Source organism: Drosophila subobscura, chromosome A (assembly GCF_008121235.1).
Source record: "Drosophila subobscura isolate 14011-0131.10 chromosome A, UCBerk_Dsub_1.0, whole genome shotgun sequence".
In the NCBI taxonomy this organism is placed as follows: Eukaryota; Metazoa; Arthropoda; class Insecta; order Diptera; family Drosophilidae; genus Drosophila; species Drosophila subobscura.
Window position 1 is genome coordinate 22702802 of NC_048530.1, and position 23527 is coordinate 22726328.

Below are 23527 nucleotides of genomic sequence, written 5' to 3' on the forward strand. Positions count from 1 at the left end.
ACCATATCTATCAGATCATCCGATTGGAGCATTATTATAGCCACAATGGAGAAATTAATTTTCAGTGGCCAAACCCACCCCGTCCCGCAGCTTATAGCAGCACACTCTGCTTCGCGCAGTTTATGGCCTCTACCTCTGACACATCTCTGCCGCTGCCTCTGCCGCGACTCTGCCCTGACTCTGCAGTTTGTGTTTCTAGGGGAGGGTGGCGAGCTAAAGGAGCGTGTTGGCGTGAGTAGTGTTGTTGATGTAGATGACAGATGAAGAAAAAATGTAAAATTTGACAAATAACCGCTAAGTTGCAGATGTAGTACTGAGTGCCGGGTATAAAAGTTGTGACGCGTAAGAAGCGTCTCACACGTCCCTTCTCGTTTCTTTTCGTTTTTGCTAAAAGCTGAATAATCCCTTTTCAATTCTCCAATCGTCCTATGTTTGGGGTTGGTCTTAAGCTCATGCAGCAGCCGTCGTCGCTCGACAAACACAATTAATAATCGCTTGAAAATCTGTTTGAGGCGCTTATCGTGCGACGCTTTCATGCCTCCCACTAGCAGCCAAAAAAAAAATAAAGCAAAAGAGTATGAGAGAAGCGCCGAAAGCCGACTGAATAATGCTCTCATGGTTTTTAGTTTTGTTTTTCAGTCTTCCAGTTTGAGGCAGTGCACTATGGGTAAAACGCCCGTTTATTTGGCATTACTCAAAAAAACAAAGCTAGAGCTCTACAAATTGGCATTAATGTTCGCTAGACTAAAGTAGAATTTCGGAAAAAACATTTTGTCATTTGGACCCCGTCTAAATATAAATTATGATAAAAGATCCTTTAAAACATTTTAGAACTTTAAGATTGAATGATTGTTTGGTTAAAAGTAATTTGATTGGAATCGCTCCAACAATTGCAATTGCATTTCGCTTAGTACTTGTTTAACTAAGCAATAAATTGGATAATTTTCGTTTGAATTGTAATAGTTTCATCTTTAGTTTTTATTTATTTATTTATTTATTTCATTTAACAATTATCTGCTAATTATTGAATAGGAATAATAATAATACAATTATAGTCAGTCAGTTAGTTAGTCAGTTTTTGTCAATACTCTTTAAATTACAACATTTTTTTGCGTCTGCTTCACGACTGTTGTTGGTCCAGACCTCCAGCAGCAGCTACATGAGCAAACTCATAAGCATCTGCAAAATTTAAAATTTTCCGAAAAGGGGCAAAAACGGGCAAAAAGCATTAACACCACATGATTCCATAATAATTGGTTAATAACATGAAACTTGAACCCTTGTGCAGTGGTGTGCTGTGCAAACGTAATATTCCGCAGAAAACACTTGCAATTGTTAGTACCAAGCTAAAAAGACAAACGAACAAAACATTGGATAATTAAATAACTACATACAACTATAAAAAACATCTATTAACAATTAATTTAAATACCTCGACCTGTTATTTTTATATTTTTACTTGTATATAAACTTTGTAATCGAGCTACAATTACAGTTGCAAGTTGCTCAATTTTTCCCGCACTTTTTCACAAGTCAAAGCATCTCAAAATCAGCCGACTTTGAAAGCGCGCAAAAAACAAATGGTACTAGGTAAAAATCTTCTAAGACCAGATTTGTTCTATCTAGATATTTAGGAAGCAGGAAAATCGCATTCAAATACTTTGCCCATTTACCCATAGTGCAGTGATTAAATCATATTCGATAGCTCACAAAAGTATCATTTGCGAAATTTGTCAGATATCTGTATCTGATATTTGTAAGTTCAAATTGTAATGCTAATTTTAATAATGTTATGTTAACAAAATCAAATATTTTTCTATTCAATTACTTCGGTTTTCGCCCTTCTCTCCTGTGCATTTTGAAGTTGTGCGTCCAAGTTCTCGCCCTCAAGCGCAAGTAGGGGTCAGCACGACCCTATCCATTATGCTGCTCTCACTTATGTATGTGTATATGCATGTGTATTACAGTGGTTGGTACCAATACCAATGTTTGTGCTGCTTACTGCTTAATCACTGTTTAATATATAAAATATATTACAAATTGTCGAAATATGCATGTAAAATACTAGCCACTTACTTCTGTATGCTTAAGTTGTCCCAAGGATACGCCAGGAGTAGAATCATCAATCCTCTTTATTTTTCGCAATACTTGGCGCCTAGATCTGTTAATGAATTTATTTATATTTTACACTTTGTGTCTGACTCCGTACAAAAATTACAAAAAATCAACACATGAAGCATGGCACACTTTATAGAAATGAACAGAACAAAAAGCAATCAAATACTCATACACTTTTTCACACACTCAATCTCGTCAGTTGTGCGTCTTTTGGCGGAGAAGTTGCAGTTAGAACAAGCAGCTGGTGACAAAGATGACAAGGGGAGACAAAGATGGCGGTTACTTGTATGTATGTATTTAAAATATCTCTGTTGTTTGCTCGTTTGAGCTCGTTTGAGAGTATGTTGTGATAAATAAATATGTCATGCAAATATGCATGCGGGACTCGCAAAAAAGCATTTACATACATAAATATATACATATATTTACAGATAACAATAAGTAGCATTCCCTTCTTCTTATGGAAGTGTATGTAGTAAGTATATGTATGTAGAAGTGACAGCAATTAAAGGCGCTTTTTAAACTTGCCAAAACTGTAAATATTTATTAAGAGCCATAATCCAGGAAACGCAGCGAAAGAAACCTTGAGTCGAGTCGAGCCTTTTTCAAACAAAGCGGCGTGCGGCATTTTATGATAATGCCGTATGTACATACATACATACATATGTATGTATATGTATATGTACATACATAGTCGCCTTCAGCTTATTTTCGCTTTTGGCGTTGCTGCTGGTGTGTAATCGCAAAATTACCAACTCAAAGGCTGCATCAAGAGAAAAAGAAGCGGTGCTAACAAAAACAGAAAAAAGGGACAGAGGAAAGACCCATAGCAGCACTAAACCCGACCCTTGGCAGAAAATCGACCCTTAATAACATTAATTCCGCCGTCATAACTAAAATATAGCATGCCCCAAACCCAACCACCGCCTGACATAGCATCTGCGGCGAAAGAGAAATTCTTTGATCATTGCCACTCGCCATCGTTTCCACCACCCACACGGCCATAGCCCCGCCCTTTGGCGGTTTGCCGGATTCAAGTTTTGGTTTTTGCCACCACCTCGGGGGGTTATTAGTCGCTTCAGCGACAGAGTCAATGGCGTAGATGCATAGAGGGAGAGCTTTACTCTCGGTTTCACATTTATTCCTCTAGAAGAAATTAGCAAGGAGAGCGCGAAACTGATACAGCAACTAACTTTCCACCCTTCCCTACTAATGTGCCTCAAACGCCTGCTCTAAGGGAATCTTGCTTTATCAAATCATTCACCTTTCACCATGTAGGGAAGGTAAATTAGTGAAGGCATTGCGACTTTTTTTAGGGATAGCGATATTCATAATGTTTTTAATATGTATTTGATAGATCAGGTCGTATCTGAGTTCAACCTTTGTTCTTGCTTTCCTTTCTGTCTAAAATTTACCGATTTCTCCATCGTACGCATCGTAGTATGTAATTTGTTGTATGTATATACATACATACATATGTACATATGTATACATATACATACTTAGACGAGGAAATATATCAGCGCCACCTTCGGAAAGAAAACAAAAGGGAAATAAATCGAGTACACAAAATGTATCAAGGGGTTGGTAGAGAAATTATATAAGGAGGGCCCGTCCGCAAAATAAGGGAAGCCTAACAATGCTGTTAATAAGAGCGAGTGAAAGGGCTCTGCGCTGTAAGTGTGAGTGAAACGACAATGGAGTGTGCTGATTAACCCTTTGATGGCATGGGTTTTACACTTTCCCATTTCAAGAAAAGGAGTTGAAGTTTTCTTTTATATTTTGATTTTTAATAATTTACTACTTGAAAGTAGTCGCTACTATTTTTTTAATATATACTTGTTTTCTTATGCTCGTAATTCTAAAATAAATTTCAACTCTCTTGCTGCGACGCTTCCGCGTCGACAAGCAAACAAGCACGGAACTCTAGGGGGAAATACACCACGAACGGAGTCGACGACGGGCCCTCCTTCTATAATTTCTTCATAGGTAAAGTTTGCTGCTGCTGGCACTTCTTTTGACAGCGTTTCTGGCTTTGCACCCCTGTCACTCTTCCTCTATCCATCCCCTCATTTCACTCTGTATATTCCTCTCTACATGTTCATACCATGCGGTTTGCTTGTTGCTCGATAAAAATTGCTCATATGTATGTCTGTTTACGTTTTCCCGTACCCCCGGGCATGATTACCGGTCCCCACTGCCAACATCTCTTCCGCCCCTCTCACTCTCACTCACCATATCGCTTTCGTTCCTATGCCCCTTCTTCTTTGTGATTTTCCTGTCCTGCTAAAGGCAGCAGGGAAGACAAAATTTAATAAGAGCACAAATTAATTTTTCGTCCAGCCCTCGTTCTTGTTCACCATTCTCTCGCTTTCTCCCTTATCTTCTTCTGGTCCTTCTTCTTGCCTTCTCCTTCTCTTTATATATTCCATTATTCCCGTTATATTTCGCCCTCCTTACACTTTTCTGTAGTTAGATACAAGTTTCGGTTGCTGCTGTTTGTGTTGTGCGCTGTTTTGCCAAAAGTTTTTCCCTTCGCTTATTCTTCCATCTCGTTTTTCTTTTTCGTGTATTTTTACCGCTCGCTTTTCCTTTTCGAGCATTTTTTCGTTGTTGAGAGTTTGCGTTTGGCGATGGCTGGCGCTTAATTTATGGTCTCTGGGGCGCTGTCTACAGATTTATGCATAATTTGTAAATGAAAGTCAAAAACTAATTAAATTGATTTTCCCCACCGCCGCCATCAGAGTCATCCCCATTCCTTCATCCGCCCCAAAGCTGCTGCTGCACTATGGGTAAAAAGCCCGAATTTTTGGTATTAATGTACATATATTTTTTTTTGGTGAAAATATTTGCGACTTAAATTTTCTGATTCCTGAATATCAAGATAGAATACAAGAAGAGTTGTAAGTGTGTACCATACATTTTTTGAGCGCTTTCAAATTCGGCTGATTTTGAGATGTTTTTACTTGTGAAAAAGTGCGGGAAACATTTGATAGTTATGTGTAGTTTTTGAATTGTCCAATGTTTTTTTCGTGTATATTTTTGGCTTGGTACTAACAATTGCAAGTGTGTTCTGTGGAATATTACTTTTGCACTGCACAGAGAGATTTCAGTTACATGTTATAAACCAATTATTATGGAATCATATGGTGTTAATGCTTTTTGCCCTTTTTTGCCCTTTTCGGAAAATTTTAAATTTTGCAGATGCTTGTGAGTTCGCTCATGTAGCTGCTGCTGGAGGTCTGGACCAACAACAGTCGTGAAGCAGACGTAATAAAATGTTGTAATTTAAAGAATATTGACAAAAACTGACTAACTAAAGATGAAACTATTACAATTCAAACGAAAATTATCCAATTTATTGCTTAGTTAAACAAGTACTAAGCGAAATGTACATAATTGTACGTTGGAGCGATTCCAATCAAATTACTTTTAACCAAACAATCAATCAATCAGTCAATCAAATATGTATATTTTTTTAAAGTTCTAAAATGTTTTAAAAGGATCTTTTATCACAATTAATCTTTTGAAAAAATGGGTTCCAGTTCGTATGGGGGCGGGAGGTAGGCGGGGTCCAAATGACTCATTTTTTTTTCCGAAATTCTACATTCTACGAACATTCATGATCTAGCTCTATTTTTTGGATTTATGCAAAAAAAAAAAAACGTGCTTTTTACCCATAGTTGCTGTCTCTTTTTGTGCCTCCGTCGTTTTCCTCCTTTTTTTACCGGGCTAGAGATAGAGCCACCAAATTTTGCATCCAGACTTCTGTATGATCACACTGTTACAAGTGTATTTCCAAAATTGCCCCGCCCCCTTCCTCCCCCGCACAAGGGCGAAACCTCCCAAATCTACAATTAAGAAAATAAAAGAAAACTAAAAACGCCATTCCGTAGGGAATGACCATATCTGTCAGAGCACCAAATTGGGATACGATTGGATCATTATTATAGCCACAATGAAGAAATTAATTTGCAGTGGCCAAACCCACCCCGTCCCGCAGCGTTCACACTCTGCTTCGCGCTGTTTTTGGCCTCTGCCTCTGACACTTCTCTGCCTCTGCCTCTGCCACGACTCTGTAGTGTGTGTCTATACTATAGACTCTATAGGGGAGGGTGGCGAGCTAAAGGAGCGTGTTGGCTTGAGCAGTGTTGTTGATGTAGATGACAGATGAAGAAAAAATGTAAAATTTGACAAATAACCGCTAAAGTGCAGATGTAGTACTGAGTGCCGGGTATAAAAGTTGTGACGCGTAAGAAGCGTCTCACACGTACCTTCTCGTTTCATCGTACTTCTAAGTTTTACATCGATCGTTGAGGCTCAGTTGTATCTTTTCTCTTTTTGACGGCTGCATCTGGTCTCTTGCTGTTATTTGTTAATTTATTGGCTCTGTTAACAGTACAGACTCATGTAACTATGTACATATGTATGTATATCATTGCTCTCTGTAGCTTTCCACCAAATCCCGCGTTCATACATTTCAACATGTACATATGTACATTACTTAACAAAAAGAGGAATTTAAGGTAGACTGTTTTAAATTCATCCGATCCAAATGTACGTACATATGGATGTGCTCCTTCTTTTTATTGAAGAGTTGGCTATCATATGCGAACACTGAATACAGTTGATATATATTTCCTCCGCCATTTGATAAAAAAATTCGATGAACAGTCTTCGAATGGCCCATGTGTCCCCTGAATTTTCCTCGATCGAGCCTGAAGGCCATTGAAAGTTTTGTTGGGAAATGTTTCAATGGATTGGCATTGGCAGGGGAATCGGCACGCAAACACGCTGTGTGTGAGACGAGGTGGCTCTGAAAACGTGCTAGAAAAATGAAGCGTGAAATCAATAATACACACAGTAGAAGATGGCAATAGTCACGGAAGAAAGAGAGAGAGAGAGAGACAGAGAAAGAGAGAGAGAGAGAGAGAGAGATAGAGATAGAGAGAGAGAGGGAGAGAAAGAGAGAGAGAGAGAGAGAGAAAGATGGAGAGAGAGAGAGAGACACACAAAAAGACAAATAGGTGAACAAAAAACTGTGGCAACTGGCTACGTGCAACATTAAAATCTGCAATGGTAACGGCCTCGCCATCTACATCAAAGCCAGAGCCCAGCGCATTGTCCTGTCTAATGCAGCTATAATGGCCCTGACTGCAAGGAGGGGAGACAAGCAGATTGAAATAAAGGTAGAGAAAAACTGTTAGTCAAAGCGGTAGAAATGATTTATTCGTTTTCGGGTAAAGAGTATAACAAAAATATGTACATTAGAGCTCCAAAAAAAATGTATTTATTTTTCAAACCGAAAACTCGTAAAACGAAACCTGGGCAATTGAGCTTGTGCCTCTTTATACCCGGTACACGAAGAGTAAATAGGGTATATTGTATTTGTGCACAAAAATAGATGTACATACATATGTCCTTTTGGCCGTCTGTTCATTCCTCTTGATTAGCGATTCTAAAATACATATGCAATACCGCATATAGCTTAAAAATAGTTCAGAGATCCTAGCTTTCGAGGGTCTCCTCTCAGCCAGGCAACTAAATGCTATGTGTGCTACCAGGGAGTAGACGGAAGGGGCAAGAAGGGAAGGGATCCGCTTGGCATACTGCTTATGGATTGGCTACAACTTCATTTAAATTGTTTAATTCTATTATTGTTGCTAATAAATCACAGACACAGCTTGCTCTGTTCGCTGGCTGGCTTAGCATTTTCTAAGCATAAATCACACACACAAGCACATGCATATATGTATGGAGATACATACAGATAGATACATGCGTATGTGTATATGCATATGTAGATACAGATGCACATTTGCCTTGTGCCGCCCGATGCTGCCATGTCTGTTGGTGCTGTCAGCGGCTTTCGCACTCTTTTGGCACTGGCAATGGCCCGCATCGCTCTGATTCTCTCTCCCGTTTCTGCCCCCAGGGGACCATTCTTTGTTTCGTGTTGCATATTCTGAGGCGACCAGCTTCATGACTCATTCCACGCTATAAATTAACGTGATCTTGTTGCTTTTCGGTCCTGTGGCCAAACTTTTGTAACTAACTCGTAAATTTTAAGCTTGAATTTTGGTAACATTTTGAAAGTAGTAGCCTAAAGAGTCCCGGGGAACGTCTTTGAATATATTTTGGATTAGATTTCAGTTCATTAGGCGGTTGAGCCGGTTTTCAAAAGCAAGCTAAAAAACAATACAATTTTCAATTGCCGAAAAAGACAAAAAGCCCTTACCGTACACACACAGAAAAACCGCATGTCAAATGCAGGCCAGACCCCAGAACAGGGGACGTGGGTGAGATCAAGGACCAGGAGTGGGCGTGGCGTGTTGCTTGACCAGCCGCGACCGCTTGACATGACCGTAAATAACAAAGCCAAAATGGCGGCAGCTCAGAGCCAAAACCAAACCAAGGTGAAAGCAAAATATGATATGTCAAATGCACTCGACAGCAGCTGACGATGGGACGCGACTCGACAATGATGCTGCTGGGAAACGGTGCCGGCTACAGGACCCGTTCGAATGATATAAAAATAAGCACTGGCATAGACCAGCACAGCCGTCATAAAGGGTTAAACAGTGCCGCCATCAGTGCTTCCTTTGACGACACTGTACCTTTTGAGCAAAAGTTTTTCTGGACCCAAGGAGTGACTCCCACTGCTTTTCATGTAATATACATACATACATATGTATGACTTCGCGGATGAGTCAAAGCTGCCTTTATGAATAATGAAAGCACCATTTCCTCTTTGAGTTTTATCCATGAAAGTAATTAACTGAATTCTTAAACAACGAGATAAATATTTGCCTCTGCCCCTCGACAAGTTCTCTCTCTCTCTCTCGCTGTTAGAGTAAACATGCTTTTAAAAACATTTACAGAACAAGTGCTTCACATCCACAAAAGATGGCAGACACTGCTTTTGAGGCAACTATACTTTGCATATGTTTTCAATATATCTCGAATATTAGCCTAACATCTATCTTTCCTGCATGCTCGCGACCGGTTCGGTTAATCGCGCCGCGCGTCAAGCGGCAGCGCCCCTTCGTCGGTTGGTCGGGAGGAGGGCTGCGTTCTGCTGGGTTCCGCGCGTAACAGGCTTTGGCTTGGTGTCGCATGGGCCACTTGATGGTGCACTCAGTGCATATCAACGTCCAGACATTAGATATGATTGCCATGAATAAAATTGGATATGGAGCTCTTCCTATTACTTCTCCCTTTCTTAACGAGACTTCATTAATTGGAAGTGTTTCCAGAATGTTAATAAGTCCCGATTTTGTACAGTCCCGATGGGACTGTACTCATTCTTGTTTTTTTTCCCCAAAAAATGTTCTCGCTCCACATTTGTCAAATAATTCGTAACAAATTCGTAACATTTTTCCAAATATACCAATAAACCTTTGTAGCTTGCTTCTTTTAAGTCTTGATCAAAGCCAGCCTTGGACTTTTGTGGCGACTGTACTTTGCCGAGAAAGTGCACTGAATTTTGTCAGGCAATTCTCTGGAATGATTTCAATATATTTGACTTACTGGCCGACAGCTCCGTGGCGTCCTTGGAACACACATGCACACGCCCCCACGGGTAAGTGGGCGCAAAAATGTGTTCGAGAAAAAACATAAAAGGGCAGCAATATGTACTGCATATTTGAGGGCGGCGCCTGAAAATGGCATCCAGAAAGTGTGGCACTGGGCACAGAGTAACTGCCAGCAAAAAAGACAACAATGGCAAGCAGTTATCGAGCGCTAGCAGCTCTGCATTTCCGCATAATGTTGAGTGATAATAAAACACAAACAACGGCTGGCCGCCACCGAGAAGGGATAATAAAAATCCTCAACAACATGCAGCTAGGCTCCAGCGGCTACCATTTGCCAGACCTGCCCAGAACCGATCCGACCCACTCGCATACATATGTACATATGTATTGATTTATGTTTTTATACCCGGTACTCGAAGAGTAAATAGGGTATATTGTATTTGTGCGTATAACGGTTGTATGTAACGCACAGAAGGAAACGTTTCCGACCCCATAAAGTATATATATTCTTGATCAGCATCAATAGCCGAGTCGATTGAGCCATGTCTGTCTGTCCGTCCGTCCGTCTGTCCGTCCTGATGAGCGCCTAGTACTCAGAGACTATAAGAGCTAGAGCCACCAAATTTTGCATCCAGACTTCTGTATGCTCACAATGTTACAAGCGTATTTAAAAAATGAGCCCCGCCCCCTTCCGCCCCCGCAAAAGGGCGAAAACCTCCCAAATCTACAATTTTGAAAATAAAAGAAAACTAAAAACGCCATTCCGTAGGGAATGACCATATCTATCAGATCTCCAAAATGGGATCAGATTGGATCATTATTATAGCCACAATGAAGAAATTAATTTGCAGTGGCTAAACCCACCCCGTCCCGCAGCTTTTATTTGTTTTTTATCACATTCTCTCATTCACACTCTGCTTCGCGCAGTGTGAGGCCTTTGCCTCTGACACGTCTCTGCCTCTGCCGCGTCTATGCCCTGACTCTACAGTGTGTTGCTCTAGGGGAGGGTGGCGAGCTAAAGGAGCGTGTTGGCGTGAGTAGTGTTGTTGATGTAGATGACAGATGAAGAAAAAATTTGACAAATAACCGCTGAAGTGCAGATGTAGTACTGAGTGCCGGGTATAAAAGTTGTGACGCGTAAGAAGCGTCTCACACGTCCCTTCTAGTTTAATTTAAAATTTCCGCATCACCTAACCGCTGAAAATAATAATGATAACAGAATCAGCAACAATAAGCCTTTGACCACAGGGATGAGATTTAAATATTGCGGGAAAAAGAGAAAGAAGGTGTTCGCGAATGTAGGACGAAAACTTGTGCACATGTTTTAATTTCCTCATTACAAACTCATCTCGCATTCTCTCTCTGCGAAAAGTCTCCGAAAAATACCGATTACCTCCTCCAACACTCAACCACTAGTCCACTAGACCACCCATCCTCAATATTCGTACTCCATACACTCACTGATTGTCCATTTCTCTTTTGACATTTCAGATTGGGCGGACACCCACAACAGATGCCACAAAGTATGTCAACCGGCAGCAACACAATAGGCCATAGCGGCATCGATCGTGGTGGCGTCGTTATGCCCATGGGCGCTGGTACAATGCCCGTCGGTGTAAGCGGCGTGGGTCAAGTGGGCGGCATCAGCGGTGGTGGTCCCAATGCGAACATCGGGCAACCTGGCAGCGGCAATGGGGGGCCCCATTGCCAGATAAGCGGCTCACAGGCGTTGGTCATGCCCGGATTCCCATTGCGTAATTCCCACTCAGCGCATGCACCGCATTATTCGCCATATTCGCCATCCAGGTAAGCAGAAACTTCGAGTCTCCTTTTAATCCTTTAACACATGCCCCTCTCATACGCGACGTGCGGGTTCAACTCCCCGGAATTCAAGTTAAATTGAGTGTTCGCTCTGTTTCGGGGCCCTCCGATATGGCTTCCATTCGAACTGTTTTAATTCGCAGGATTCGAGCGACTGGGCCATTGGGCTCTGGCTCTCCGCCACCTTGTCTCTCTCTTTTAATGGTCTCCTCCTGGTCTCATAGGATTTGTGTGAAGATTAAAGCAGACGATCCCCCTGCTTTATTGATGACATTGTAGACTCAAAGCCCGTGCAAAGCCTACCCAAAATGACTATGACCTCGGACTAAACCGAGTTAGTGTCGAACTTCCAATGGATACTAGTTCTTCCTTATCCAAAGTAGTGCTTGCATCCCCCAATCCCTATTTGGATTGCCCCTCCTCACTTTTTCAGTACACTATACGAACTTTACCAGACTCGATTGTATGCTCCAAAGGACCTGATCTTTTCTAACATACTCGTAGATACATATGTACGTATGTACATACATAAGAAAACAAAAAGAAACAAAAAATTGTTTTAGTCCCAACGCTAATTGGCACCGTCTCGGCCGTGCGTAAAATTTACTTTTGGGAGGAACAGGGCCGTCAAATTGCCAAGCGGGCCACCCTGCCAGCCGCCAAATTCCTCCCCCAATTGTTTGGCAAAGTATCCTTAGGAAGCTACGCTTCCCGACCGCGGGTGCGTAGGTGGGTGAGTTCCACCAACATGCCCTCCACTTGCGATAATTTCAAGAAGCAGCAGCACCTGTAATTTAGCTCCGCGAAGTATTTCACGCCACTTGTCTGTCTACCGTCTTCGACTTGAACAGGATACAGAAAGTTTCATGGCTGCCAAACCAAAGGAAATCCGATCCGAATATCGGCGTCGGAGTGAGGGAAAGTCAGTGAAAAAAGAGGAGCGGCGATCCAAATGAATAAAAATATGAAGCTTTATTGGTTGTTTGCAGACGATGAGTCCGCATTGACCAGGTACAAATGTTAAAATTAAAATTGATTTGCCTGAGAGTACTCGTGTAGACTTGTTGGTATCCCCTCCCTTGGGAGGAAACCGAGTCATCCTCGAGAAAGGGACCATCCTGTCCTATGGAGACTTTTGAGTTCAATCCAATTCTTGCCAAGTTAAGTTATGCCAGCTCAGAATTGTTAATTCGTTTTGAGCCACCACATCACCTCATGACACCCAACCTCATTCGCATTCCATTCAACTTTTACGCAATTAGACGGAGGATCGAGACCAACTCGGAAAGTCAGCTCAGGCGACTGGCACTAAGAGTAGTGTGTGTTGTTAATCAATGTCCGTTTTCCTTAGCTGGAGCTCCGATGCTGGTTAGGGGGATCGTGCGCATCATATTGCATTCATTTTACCATTCGTTTCATTTTTTTTGGTTCAGTTCGGTTTGGTGGGGCGATGGGAGAGCTGGTACTTATATTAAAAAAGTTTCTGGCGTTTACCAACAGCTTGACAAACTCTTTGGCGAGCTAACTCTTGTTCGTTGCAAGACCCAGCTCCAATCTCAGGTCCCCATTATTTATGTACATATGTGCAGAAGTGGGAATGTGGATGGTAAGTTTGTGTAGGTTTGGGGTTGGGCTTGGAGTTTGGGGTTGGGGGTTGGGGGTTGTGTTTGCTTGGTTGGTTGTTGTGGTCCTTGTGACACGTCAAGCGTCTAAAGCCACAGGACGAGCCCAGGCAGCAGTAGAGTCATCCAGCTGACAGGCTTTAGCCGTGTGCCTTACGGTTTCGCCTCATCGCCCCGTTCCTGCTCCTTCTCCATTCCCGTTTTGTTAATTACATATGCCGTTCACAATTTTTTTTAACCACTACTTACTTACCCGCTCTCTCTCTTTCTCGATCTTTTTCGTTTGCCCGCAGGTTTCACATAGATAAGCGCTGTCAGCACCGATGTTCCTGGAAATGCTTGAGCATCGCCTTAATATTCGTATCCGTCGTCCTAACCGCCATGTTGGCATACTTTGCAGGTAAGCATACTTTGCAATAAAGCATAATTAGCAAGAAAGCATACTTACTTTGCGATGAAACGGAAAAAATGGACCCCTGTCCGCGTATGCCAATGTGGATGCGGATGGGTGTGGTCTGTCATAAAGCCAGCAGAGTAAATGAGAAAAACACATACACACTGAAAAATATTCACTTAGTTCCACACTCCAATCGCACCCCGTGTTCTCCGAGTGCGAGTGCGAGCACGTATAATACAAACATACATACATACATACATACATACAAATGTATGAACACAAGTGCAAACTAAGTACAAACGTAGCGATAGCAAGGAAAATACATAGGAATTTTTGCTTTACATTAGCGTTATATGGTGTCAACCAGTACACGCTAACATACCCCCGCATACACACAACTTGAACGCTTTTTATACCCGGTACTCGAAAAGTAAATAGGGTATAAGTATTGTATTTGTGGGGAATACGGAATAACGGATGTTTGTAACGCAAAGAATGAAACGTCTCCGACCCCATAAAGTATATATATTCTTGATCAGCATCAATAGCCGAGTCGATTGAGCCATGTCTGTCTGTCCGTCTGTCCGTCCTTATGAGCGCCTCGTACTCAGAGACCATAAGAGATAGGGCAACCAAGTTCTGCAATCAGACTTCTGTTTGCTCACACTGAAACCAGTGTATTTCAAAAATGAGCCCCGCCCCCACAAAGGGGGCCATTCTGTAGGGAAGGACTATATCTATCAGATCGCCGAATTGGGATCAGATTGGATCATTATTATAGCCAGAATGAAAAAGTTAATTTGCAGTGGCTAAACCCACCCTGTCCAGCAGATTTATTTTTATTTTTTGCATATTCTCACATTCACACTCTGCTTCGTGTGGCTCTAGGGGAGGAGGGCAAGTTAAGATAGCATGATGGCGTGAGAAGTGATGATGTAGACGCCAGATGTAGAAAAAGTGTAAAATTTAAAATATAAATTTGAAAAAACCGCTAAGGTACAGATGGACCACTGAGTACCGGGTATAAATGTTGTGACGCGTAAAAAGCGTTTCACACGTCCTTTTCGTTGTTAATTGACAAATTTGCCAAACGTTGGGAGGCATCTACTATAATTGACAAGCAATTATCAACCGCATTGCAAACCCTCGATCCCCCGAGGCATCCCCAACAACTAGGCCATTAAACCAACCTTTAGATTAATAATTTAGGAGTTACTTTAGGAACTGAAACTATTTTAAAGTCCTAAAAATCAATTTTTGATTGAGTAAATAGAGAAAGTAAAAAGAGAGTTCCAAGTTCCGGTTCTACTTTCAGTCTGATTTAATGGGATAATTTCTTCATTGCTCATTGCTTCATTCATTGCTGGAGTGGTGATGACGAAATGGAGCTAAGGCAATTTTGTCATTCAGTTATGATCCTAGGGAATCTCAACGGATCTCACAGTCTTTTTCTCTCTCACCACATTTTCCCTTCACTTTAAGTTAAATTGAAGTAGAGAGAAGCAAGATGATCCATCTCCTGTTGTGTCCTGCTTCCTTTCCTGTTTTTGCTTACAACTTGGTAATTAAACACATTTGCTGACGTCCCTACTGCTTTACTCTGCTACTGCTCCCTTCCAAATTATATTTACAAGTTAATTTAATATGTTTTTTCTATCCTTTTTTTTGCCAACTCTGTCGCTGTCACTGGCTATGGCCCATGACATTCCACCGTGTTTGTCTGTTGTTTTCATCTGGTTTCCTTCCGTGCGAGAAGCGTTCGGCAAAAACTTTGCACATTAAAATATGTAAATTTTAATTTAAAACGAAAGGGTTGACGTAGCATCCCCGCCAACTGTTGTCGGCAATGGCGACAATGACGACGCCAACCACTTACATACTACCACATAGCCATCTTGTTGCCTATACCACCGACCCCACTGCCCCACTCGTAGTTGCCTATACCACCGACCCGGCTGCCCCACTCGGAGTTGCCGCCATCCTGTGGTGGCCTCTGCCCTGACGTTTTATCTAATGAAACATTGGCACAACTTTTTGGACACTTATAACGTTTGTGCATCGACATCTGGGTTGGCAGCTCTGGTGGGCCAATGTTTTGGGGAAAGGGAGCCGCCATTTTCTTTTTGATAAATATTAGCCGAAACCATTCGATTTCATGTGGTAGAGCCTCTCAAAAAGAAAGACAGTCTTCACGTCTAGACTTTATGTTGAGAATTATTTTTGGATCTTGAAGTGAAATTTCCCTCTGCCATAGATGGGATATGATCTTTACATTGATTTGAGGCAAAAAATATAAAAATAACTAGATGCCAGCACATATATGTACATATATAGTCCAACTTTTTTCAAATGCATGAATTAGAACGGCTATTGCATAATGCCTCCTGCTTAATCCCATATATTTACATACATATGTATGTATGTACATAAATATGTACGTGCATCGACATTTTATAGCGATTGTGTTCCCAGCGGTAATTTTGGAAGTAGTGAGTAGTTTCGTCTCTATCGTTGAACTGTAGAGGTCTGTTAACTTTCCTTGCTCTCCATTTGATTTTTAAGCCAATCTCTCCCCCACAAAAACACGCTGTCCCCCTCCTGCGCTCTTTTCGTTCTCTGCCTTTCGCTTGCTTCACTTTTCCTGTGCGTTTAATTTATTATCTAAGCAGGAAAAGCAACAGAGTCTGGTGGCGAAGAAGGGCGAATAGCACAAGCAGCAGCAGCTGCTCGAGAGTCGTAGGCACTGATTTACAGTTAGCTAAAAGCTGCGTCGTGTTTATGGTGGTGGGGTGTAGGGGAGGTAGTCATAAAAGACGTTGGGGTAAGGTTGGGGGAGGCAAGCCTCCGTGCTGTTGCTGCTGATGTTGATGGGGCTGCGGTGTCACAGCTTTGCAAGTGAACGAAAACAAATTTACAACAAACCACAGGAAAAATATGTGATGCCACTTGGAAGTAACTCCCCCAGCCGCCCCACAGCCAGTGTGTGGCGTTGGCTTCCCATTACTCTAACGATCCTAGGTTTTGGCAGAAAATGAATTTAAGTTTAAAAGTTGTGAACATTTTGCGGATAGCTTCGCATGCTGAGGGATGGTCCTCGTTGGGGGCGTTAGGTTGAAGCTGTGTGTGGATTTCACTGATTTAATTGTTGGCAGCAGGAGCAGAGGCACATGCTTGAAATATACATATCTTTTAAAAATAATGTATTAATTTCTGTGGTTTCCAACCACTCCTCTAAGCCACTGCACCCCCATAAACCCATTTGTGTAAAAAGCTTTTTGTGTGTGGCTGCATTGGTGTGTGGCTGTGAGTGTGTGTCTGTGTGCCTGCGTGTTTGGCTTCTGCTTCCCTATTGCGGTAATTGAATTTACGGCTCGCCTCTGCCCCTCTGTCCTTTTTCGCTCACTCATTTCCTTGCCTCTGCCACACTCTTTCATCCTTCGTCTGGGTGAGTCGTTTTATGGTTGAATAGTTTTCAAACTGCGGGGTATGCTGGGGTTAAGACAGCAGCATCAGCCAGTTATGTAGACAGAGGGGAAGGTGGACCAGAAATGCATGTTGTTTTCACGCTTCGGCAGTCGGCCAGCTCCAGCCAGCCCTAGCCTTAAATAGTGGCTACTTTTCGGAGCAGCTCCAAGCCCCCCGTCTCGGTTTTTGCGCAATAATTGGATATTAATTAAGCGCAAGAGGATTTCATAAATTAGCAAAACACTTGCGGGCGATGTGGAGTGGCTGTGGCCCAACAGCTGCCCCTTGCTTCCTTTTTGCGTTCCTGCCTTCGCCGTACTCTTTAATCCTCTTGCTTTGAAGCGTCGTTGGATACTTATGTAAGTGTAAGGTACATACATATGTACATATGTATGTATGTATGTACAAATATACGTTATGTCATTATATGTCTCTGTGTGAGTAAATGAGTGTGTGTGCGTGTGTGTGTGTGCCACGCCTGTTGTCAGTTAATTAAGGTCAGACAGACATCATTCATTTGCTGCTGCCTTGCACCAGCCTCATGAGGGGTACTCTTTCACTTGCTTCGCATATAGATGCTGTCTGTGTCACACTCGTTTTCTCAGTCGCAGCTGTTTGCGGCCCAAAAAAAGGGGGCTGCTGAAGTGGGCAATGAAAAGGTTCGCCAGCGAGTATACACTCTTTCATTCCGCGAGTATTTACTGTATATACGTTTTTAATTTAGCTGTCAAATCTGTCCCAAGAAGCGACCGCAGTGTCAGAGAGACAGGGAGCAGTCAAACAGAAAGCGAGTCGGGAGAAGGAATACACAATGTGTATATCAGAGAGATAATTGCAAAAACTATAAAGAAGCATAAATGTTTTCCCAACGATTTACAAATGTGCCACTTTCATCACAACGAACGAATCTCCACCGCTCCTCCTCTCTACCACCCACTCAGCATCACAGTTTCTCGGCTATCCCGGCTGGAAGCGCATTGCAGTAGTTATCGGAAATAGGTTAATCGATTTTTAAGCGGATAACTATCGGAAACTCATTCGATATGCACTGTTTCACAGCCAGATGAATGTCCCCGCTTCCCACCATTATATTCCCTCTATCACGCTTTTTCTCTTTCTCTTTCTCTTTCTATCTCTCTGTCTCTTTCTCTTTGTGCATAACATGCGGAGGCCAAATGGCCAAGTGCGTTCGTGCATCCATCTGAAACTTCAATGTCCCCTCCGGCTCCACGCCACGCAGGGATGCCATCATGGTTGCATGCTTTGCTGCCCTGCCAATGCCCTTGCCATGGCACTAGCCCCTGCTCTGCTGCTATTACTGCTGCAAAGTCCCCATGGGGCCTGTCCTGTTTGGTTCTGGTCTGGTCCGTTGTATCCTTCCTTCCGCCCAATGTGTGGCAGTTCTTGCCCCTTGTCTTATCGGCGTTGTCATTTACAGCAGCTGGCCTTGTAGTTTGTGCGATTTTATTTTCATTTCACTTTACGTTGCGGTTTGCTGGAAATTTAATTTGTTGCCCTGCTTACTCGGAGACACCTGCACTCGGCTGTTGCTGTTGCCCTGCTGTGTTGCTGTGGTGCTGTCATCTTCCACCACCAAAGAGGAGATACAGATGACACTATAATCCTATTGAAATTAGATGCGATGCATATTGCGATGCCTGTTAATCGTTCATCTGTCTTGATAACGCTGGGAAATTATCCCAAATGTAGGCCAGTCATCACAGTCAAACCGAGTGCAAGGAATAAAATGTGTTGGCCCAAATCGAACTTTTTAATTAATCGGCAAAAGCCTCCCCCCATTCACCATGAAGTAAGTGGCTTATTTGAACTGACTTAAAACTTACATGCATCAATCTGCAATTCGAGTGCTACTATAAATATCTCTCAGGTATTTCGCCAAATGATTTTGCCATAGAATAAATCTACTGCCAATAGTTATTATCTGGAAATAAAGGTATGACCGGCTGGTCAAGGTTGATCAGCACTAATATTCCCCACTCTCAACACTGAAGTTACTGGTTAAGCGGTGTTCTAGTGTTGCGGAAATTATAGTATGCACTATTTTGGCTTTCCGTTTGTTTCATCCGTTTTGTAAATGATAGAAAAAATGCTGAAAGTTATGTTTCCAATCAAACCTTCGATGCGACTTTAATTCTCGGATTCCGTTTTCTGTAGGTCAAACATACAATAGGTCAGTTATTCAGTCTGTCATTAATTCGGAAGGCCCGATTAAACGTGGTTGGGTTTGCGTGGCCGAAGGCAGGATATCATCCGGAAATACGAACGTTACGCACAAACCGCAACAAAGAAAATCAATTAGCAGACGGCAGAGGAGCAGCAGCAAAAAATTGACAAACTAGAGTCGAACAATGACATTAGAAGGAAGGTTTTTTCTTTGCGTATTTGGGGTAAGCGAAGGAATGGCCAAAAATATTGTTACGAAAACTTTCGGCATGTTCTTTAAAGGAAGGACAAAACTATTGAGAGAAATTTGAAAGATAGGAGGGCTCTGGTAAGAACATTCGTCACCGGCAGAAACGGCAGAGGGAAGAGGGCGAGGCCTTACCGCCTTCCATCCACACGTTGGACTTAAGATGTGTGCATGTCGTTTTAATAAATTATTTTTCTAGAGGAAGTTAAATAAAGGAAATATTTCATAAATTTGTCTGTTGTTGCTGTAACTTTTCCTCTGACCCTGACACTAGAAGTTGTTTTAGTCAGGCCTTTGGCTTTGCATTTGGAGATAGAGCTTGATGTTTGTCCCCATTAGGATCAATTGGAAAGGACCCTTCTGGGGCGCAACCTATGAAGTGAATTATTCACTGCAGTGGAGGAGAGAGAGAGCAAGAAAAAATAAAACTCACAATTTAATAATTATATTTAAGGGGCGGGGCTCATTTTTGAAAAACACTTGTAACAGTCTCTGAGATCCAGGCGCTCAACAAGACGGACGGACAGACGGACAGACAGACAAAGACTCGGCTATTGATGCTGATCAAGAAGAAAAACTTTATGTGGTCGGAAACGTTTCCTTCTGTGCGTTACATACAACCGTTATTCGCACAAATTCAATATACCCTATTTACTCTTCGAGTAACGGGTATAAAAATTATTTACGGTCCTTGAGAAAGAGAGATATATTAAAGCACTCTTTATTCATATGGAATGGGATTTGAAGGTAAATTCGCCCCCAAGGGAGAGCTTCAAAAGTTTTGCTTAGTTCGAGGCCAACATACAATGTTCAGAAGGTAGAGAAGGAGGAGAAACTGAAAGCGGAAATAATTAATCGAACAAATCCGTTGCACACACCCTTTGAGGCATAAACTGGAGCTTTAACTTAGCTATAAGTAATACATGGAAGATACTTTTCTATCTGGGAATATATCTATCGATTTTCGCTGGCCATGTCATCGAAAAATAACAATTAACCACATACAGCGCGTGTGGATCATTTATCAGAAGGACTTTTTTAGAAAAAATTTTAATAAAATGTAATTAGTGAACTCCACAAAAGAACAAGATTGACGGCAGAAAAGACAGGCTGGGAACAGACCAGGCCGGGCCCAGCGCCAGTCGACTGGCGCAGTCCCTGCCCGCGCAGAGATATCCAATTGTGTGTCCGTCACTGTTCGCTAGTACCTCTTCAGTACTCGAAAGGGGAGTGGGCAAAACTTGAAAGAAAAGCTTGGTAACCAAATAGAACAGAGAAAATGAAACCCAGACCAGTCCAGAGGGAAGTCCTAATTTTCTTAATGATACTTGGCCCCCACTTTCTGTAACTTTTTGTATCCCCATTGCCCGGCCCATTCGCGTCATTCCATTCGTGTCATTTGGTTTCGTTTTTTACTTGGACAAATACCTGAAAGAGTAGAGTCCTAACAGCGCATTAGTTTACATGTCATATGAAGCGTTTTTTTCCTGTTCCATTTTATGCCACTAAAACCTGCCTGCATACAATTTCTGATAGCTTCGGCTGAGAGATTGGCTCTTTTCGGGTTGAACTGAGTCTATTCGAACATCCTGTTTCGATATTGCGATTTGTTAATAATATATTCATATAAATACTTATTTAAGGAAAAAGGACCACAGTCATAGTCAAAAGTCCCGTTAATTGATTGAAGTTGTTGTGTTTTGCCTGCGTAAACAATGATTTTAGGGATCAAGTAATGATTAATGGAACAACTTTATGTATTTAAGAGATAGCTGAAACTACCAGAAATCTTGATTGAACGAATCCTTGAGCTTAATTCGTGCACTGGCACAGGCACTTACTTGGGCAATCCACCTACCTCAATGATTTCAACAAATATTTGTAAATGTTCTTCCTGGAATTCTTTGGATCTCAAATCCATCCTTTTCGCTCGTTTTGGTACAAATCCAAATCGCAAGCGAGTCGTTTAATCATTTCCTTCTTTGGTTCCTTGCTTACTGGACCTTCTGGCGCCGCATTCCGTGCCAATTGTCATAAATTTCTGGTCATGGACCCAGTGCCGCTGCCAGCAGCTAATGGTGGCCAAATGCAAACGTGTTAACAACGGCCACTTCGTATTCTTGTCCGTCCCTCCACTTTGTGCGGTACTGAAGGGTGGAAATGGCACTGAGGATGATAGTGGGATTTTTGATTTATACCTGTGTGCATATTAATATGGCGTTAATATATGATGCTGAAATGTATGTGTGAAAAAGCAGGGCCGGTTAGACAGCCCTGCAGTGCTGCAGATCAGCTGAAACCATCGCCGTCGCACAGTGAAGCCTCAGCCAGAAAGAGGTGGCACCAGCCGAAAAATGTTGGAAGGCTTTGAATACAATGAAAATACGCATCTCATACATGCTCAGATCAGGCTGAACTTTGATAAAATCCCATACAAAATCGTATTTTTACCGTTTTTTGCGCGACCGAAATCGATATTAATATCAAACGGCTCAAAGCACAGGACTTCACACAAAGATTAAGATATATCCAACGATGAAGTAAAAACGAGAAGGGACGTGTGAGACGCTTCTTACGCGTCACAACTTTTATACCCGGCACTCAGTACTACATCTGCACTTTAGCGGTTATTTGTCAAATTTTACATTTTTTCTTCATCTGTCATCTACATCAACAACACTGCTCACGCCTACACGCTCCTTTAGCTCGCCACCCTCCCCTATAGACACACACTACAGAGTCGTGGCAGAGGCAGAGACGTGTCAGGGGGAGAGGCCATAAACAGCGCGAAGCAGAGTGTGAATGCTGCGGGACGGGGTGGGTTAGGCCACTGCAAATTAATTTCTTCATTGTGGCTATAATAATGATCCAATCGTATCCCAATTTGGTGATCTGATAGATATGGTCATTCACTACGGAATGGCGTTTTGTTTTCTGCTATCTTCAAAATTGTAGATTTAGGAGGTTTTCGCCCTCTTGCGGAGGCGGAAGGGGGCGTGGCTCATTTTTGAAATACACTTGTAACAGTGTGAGCATACAGAAGTCTGGATGCAAAATTTGGTGGCTCTAGCTCTTATAGTCTCTGAGTACTAGGCGCTCATCAGGACGGACAGACGGACGGACGGACAGACGGACAGACAGACATGGCTCAATCGACTCGGCTATTGATGCTGATCAAGAATATATATACTTTATGGGGTCGGAAACGTTTCCTTCTGTGCGTTACATACAACCGTTATTCGCACAAATACAATATACCCTATTTACTCTTCGAGTACCGGGTATAAAAAGCCTGCAAACAGTTATTTAATAGAAATTTTACGTTTATATATGTATGTAAAAAATTATATTTGGCTAAAAACAAAACTCAAAATTATTATGTGTAGCTAAAATACAACTAAACTTTATTTATCGATAAATAAAAATTTAAATTGAGCCTTTTTTGCACCGAAAACAGGCAAATAAGAACCATAAACAAAGTTGAACTTTGACTATTTATTTTAAAGCTTTGAAACAGTGTAGTATCATGGCATCGGTCAGACCAAACTTTGAAAGATTTTTCTTTTAAATTCAGTATATATTACGAAGATATCTTGATTCGTTCAAACGTTATTAATTTAGCAATCTGAAATGGCCGAAGTCCGCACTGTGCGTCGCCTGGCCACCAACTACAGCACCACAGGAGACATTATTTCCCCATTGCAGCTCTAAACCTTCCCCATGGTTGCTATTCGGCTCCACTCTGGTGGTAGCAGACCTAGGAACAGATTAATGGGTGGAAAGCGCTCTAGCATCTCTCTCGATTTATGGCCGATATTTGGCCAAGCCGTATCGAAAGCCAGCCAAAAGGAAAAGCTTCCGCTGCAACAGAAGGCGAGCTAGAACCCGAGGAACAAGTTATGGCTACACTCAGAGTCATTTGGTATTCATTTGGGGTCATTTGCCCTGGGCGGCGAAATGTGGGGCGCAGTTTTCGCCCAGGGCGCAAATATTCCTTGGCACGTGCGTGAAAATGTTTATGAATTTGATGACACCTCTTAGACAATGGTATTTCTTATTGATTCAATTTAAAAACGAGAAGGAAAGTTGTGGGACGCGTTTGTAAGCTTTTTTTCAAAGTGGCCGGACGGACAGACAG

General features: G+C 42.1%; 1 protein-coding gene across 3 annotated transcripts in view; it reads left to right on the forward strand.

The window, feature by feature from the left end:
- LOC117903650 (teneurin-a) overlaps nucleotides 1–23527 on the forward strand; it is a 114139-nt gene that overhangs the window by 38625 nt on the left and 51987 nt on the right. For all 3 annotated transcript variants that reach the window (XM_034815952.1, XM_034815951.1, XM_034815953.1), the window contains 2 exons: nucleotides 11145–11459; nucleotides 13390–13496. In XM_034815952.1, the coding sequence (XP_034671843.1) occupies nucleotides 11145–11459; nucleotides 13390–13496 (422 nt within the window). The remainder of the gene's footprint in view (nucleotides 1–11144; nucleotides 11460–13389; nucleotides 13497–23527) is intronic.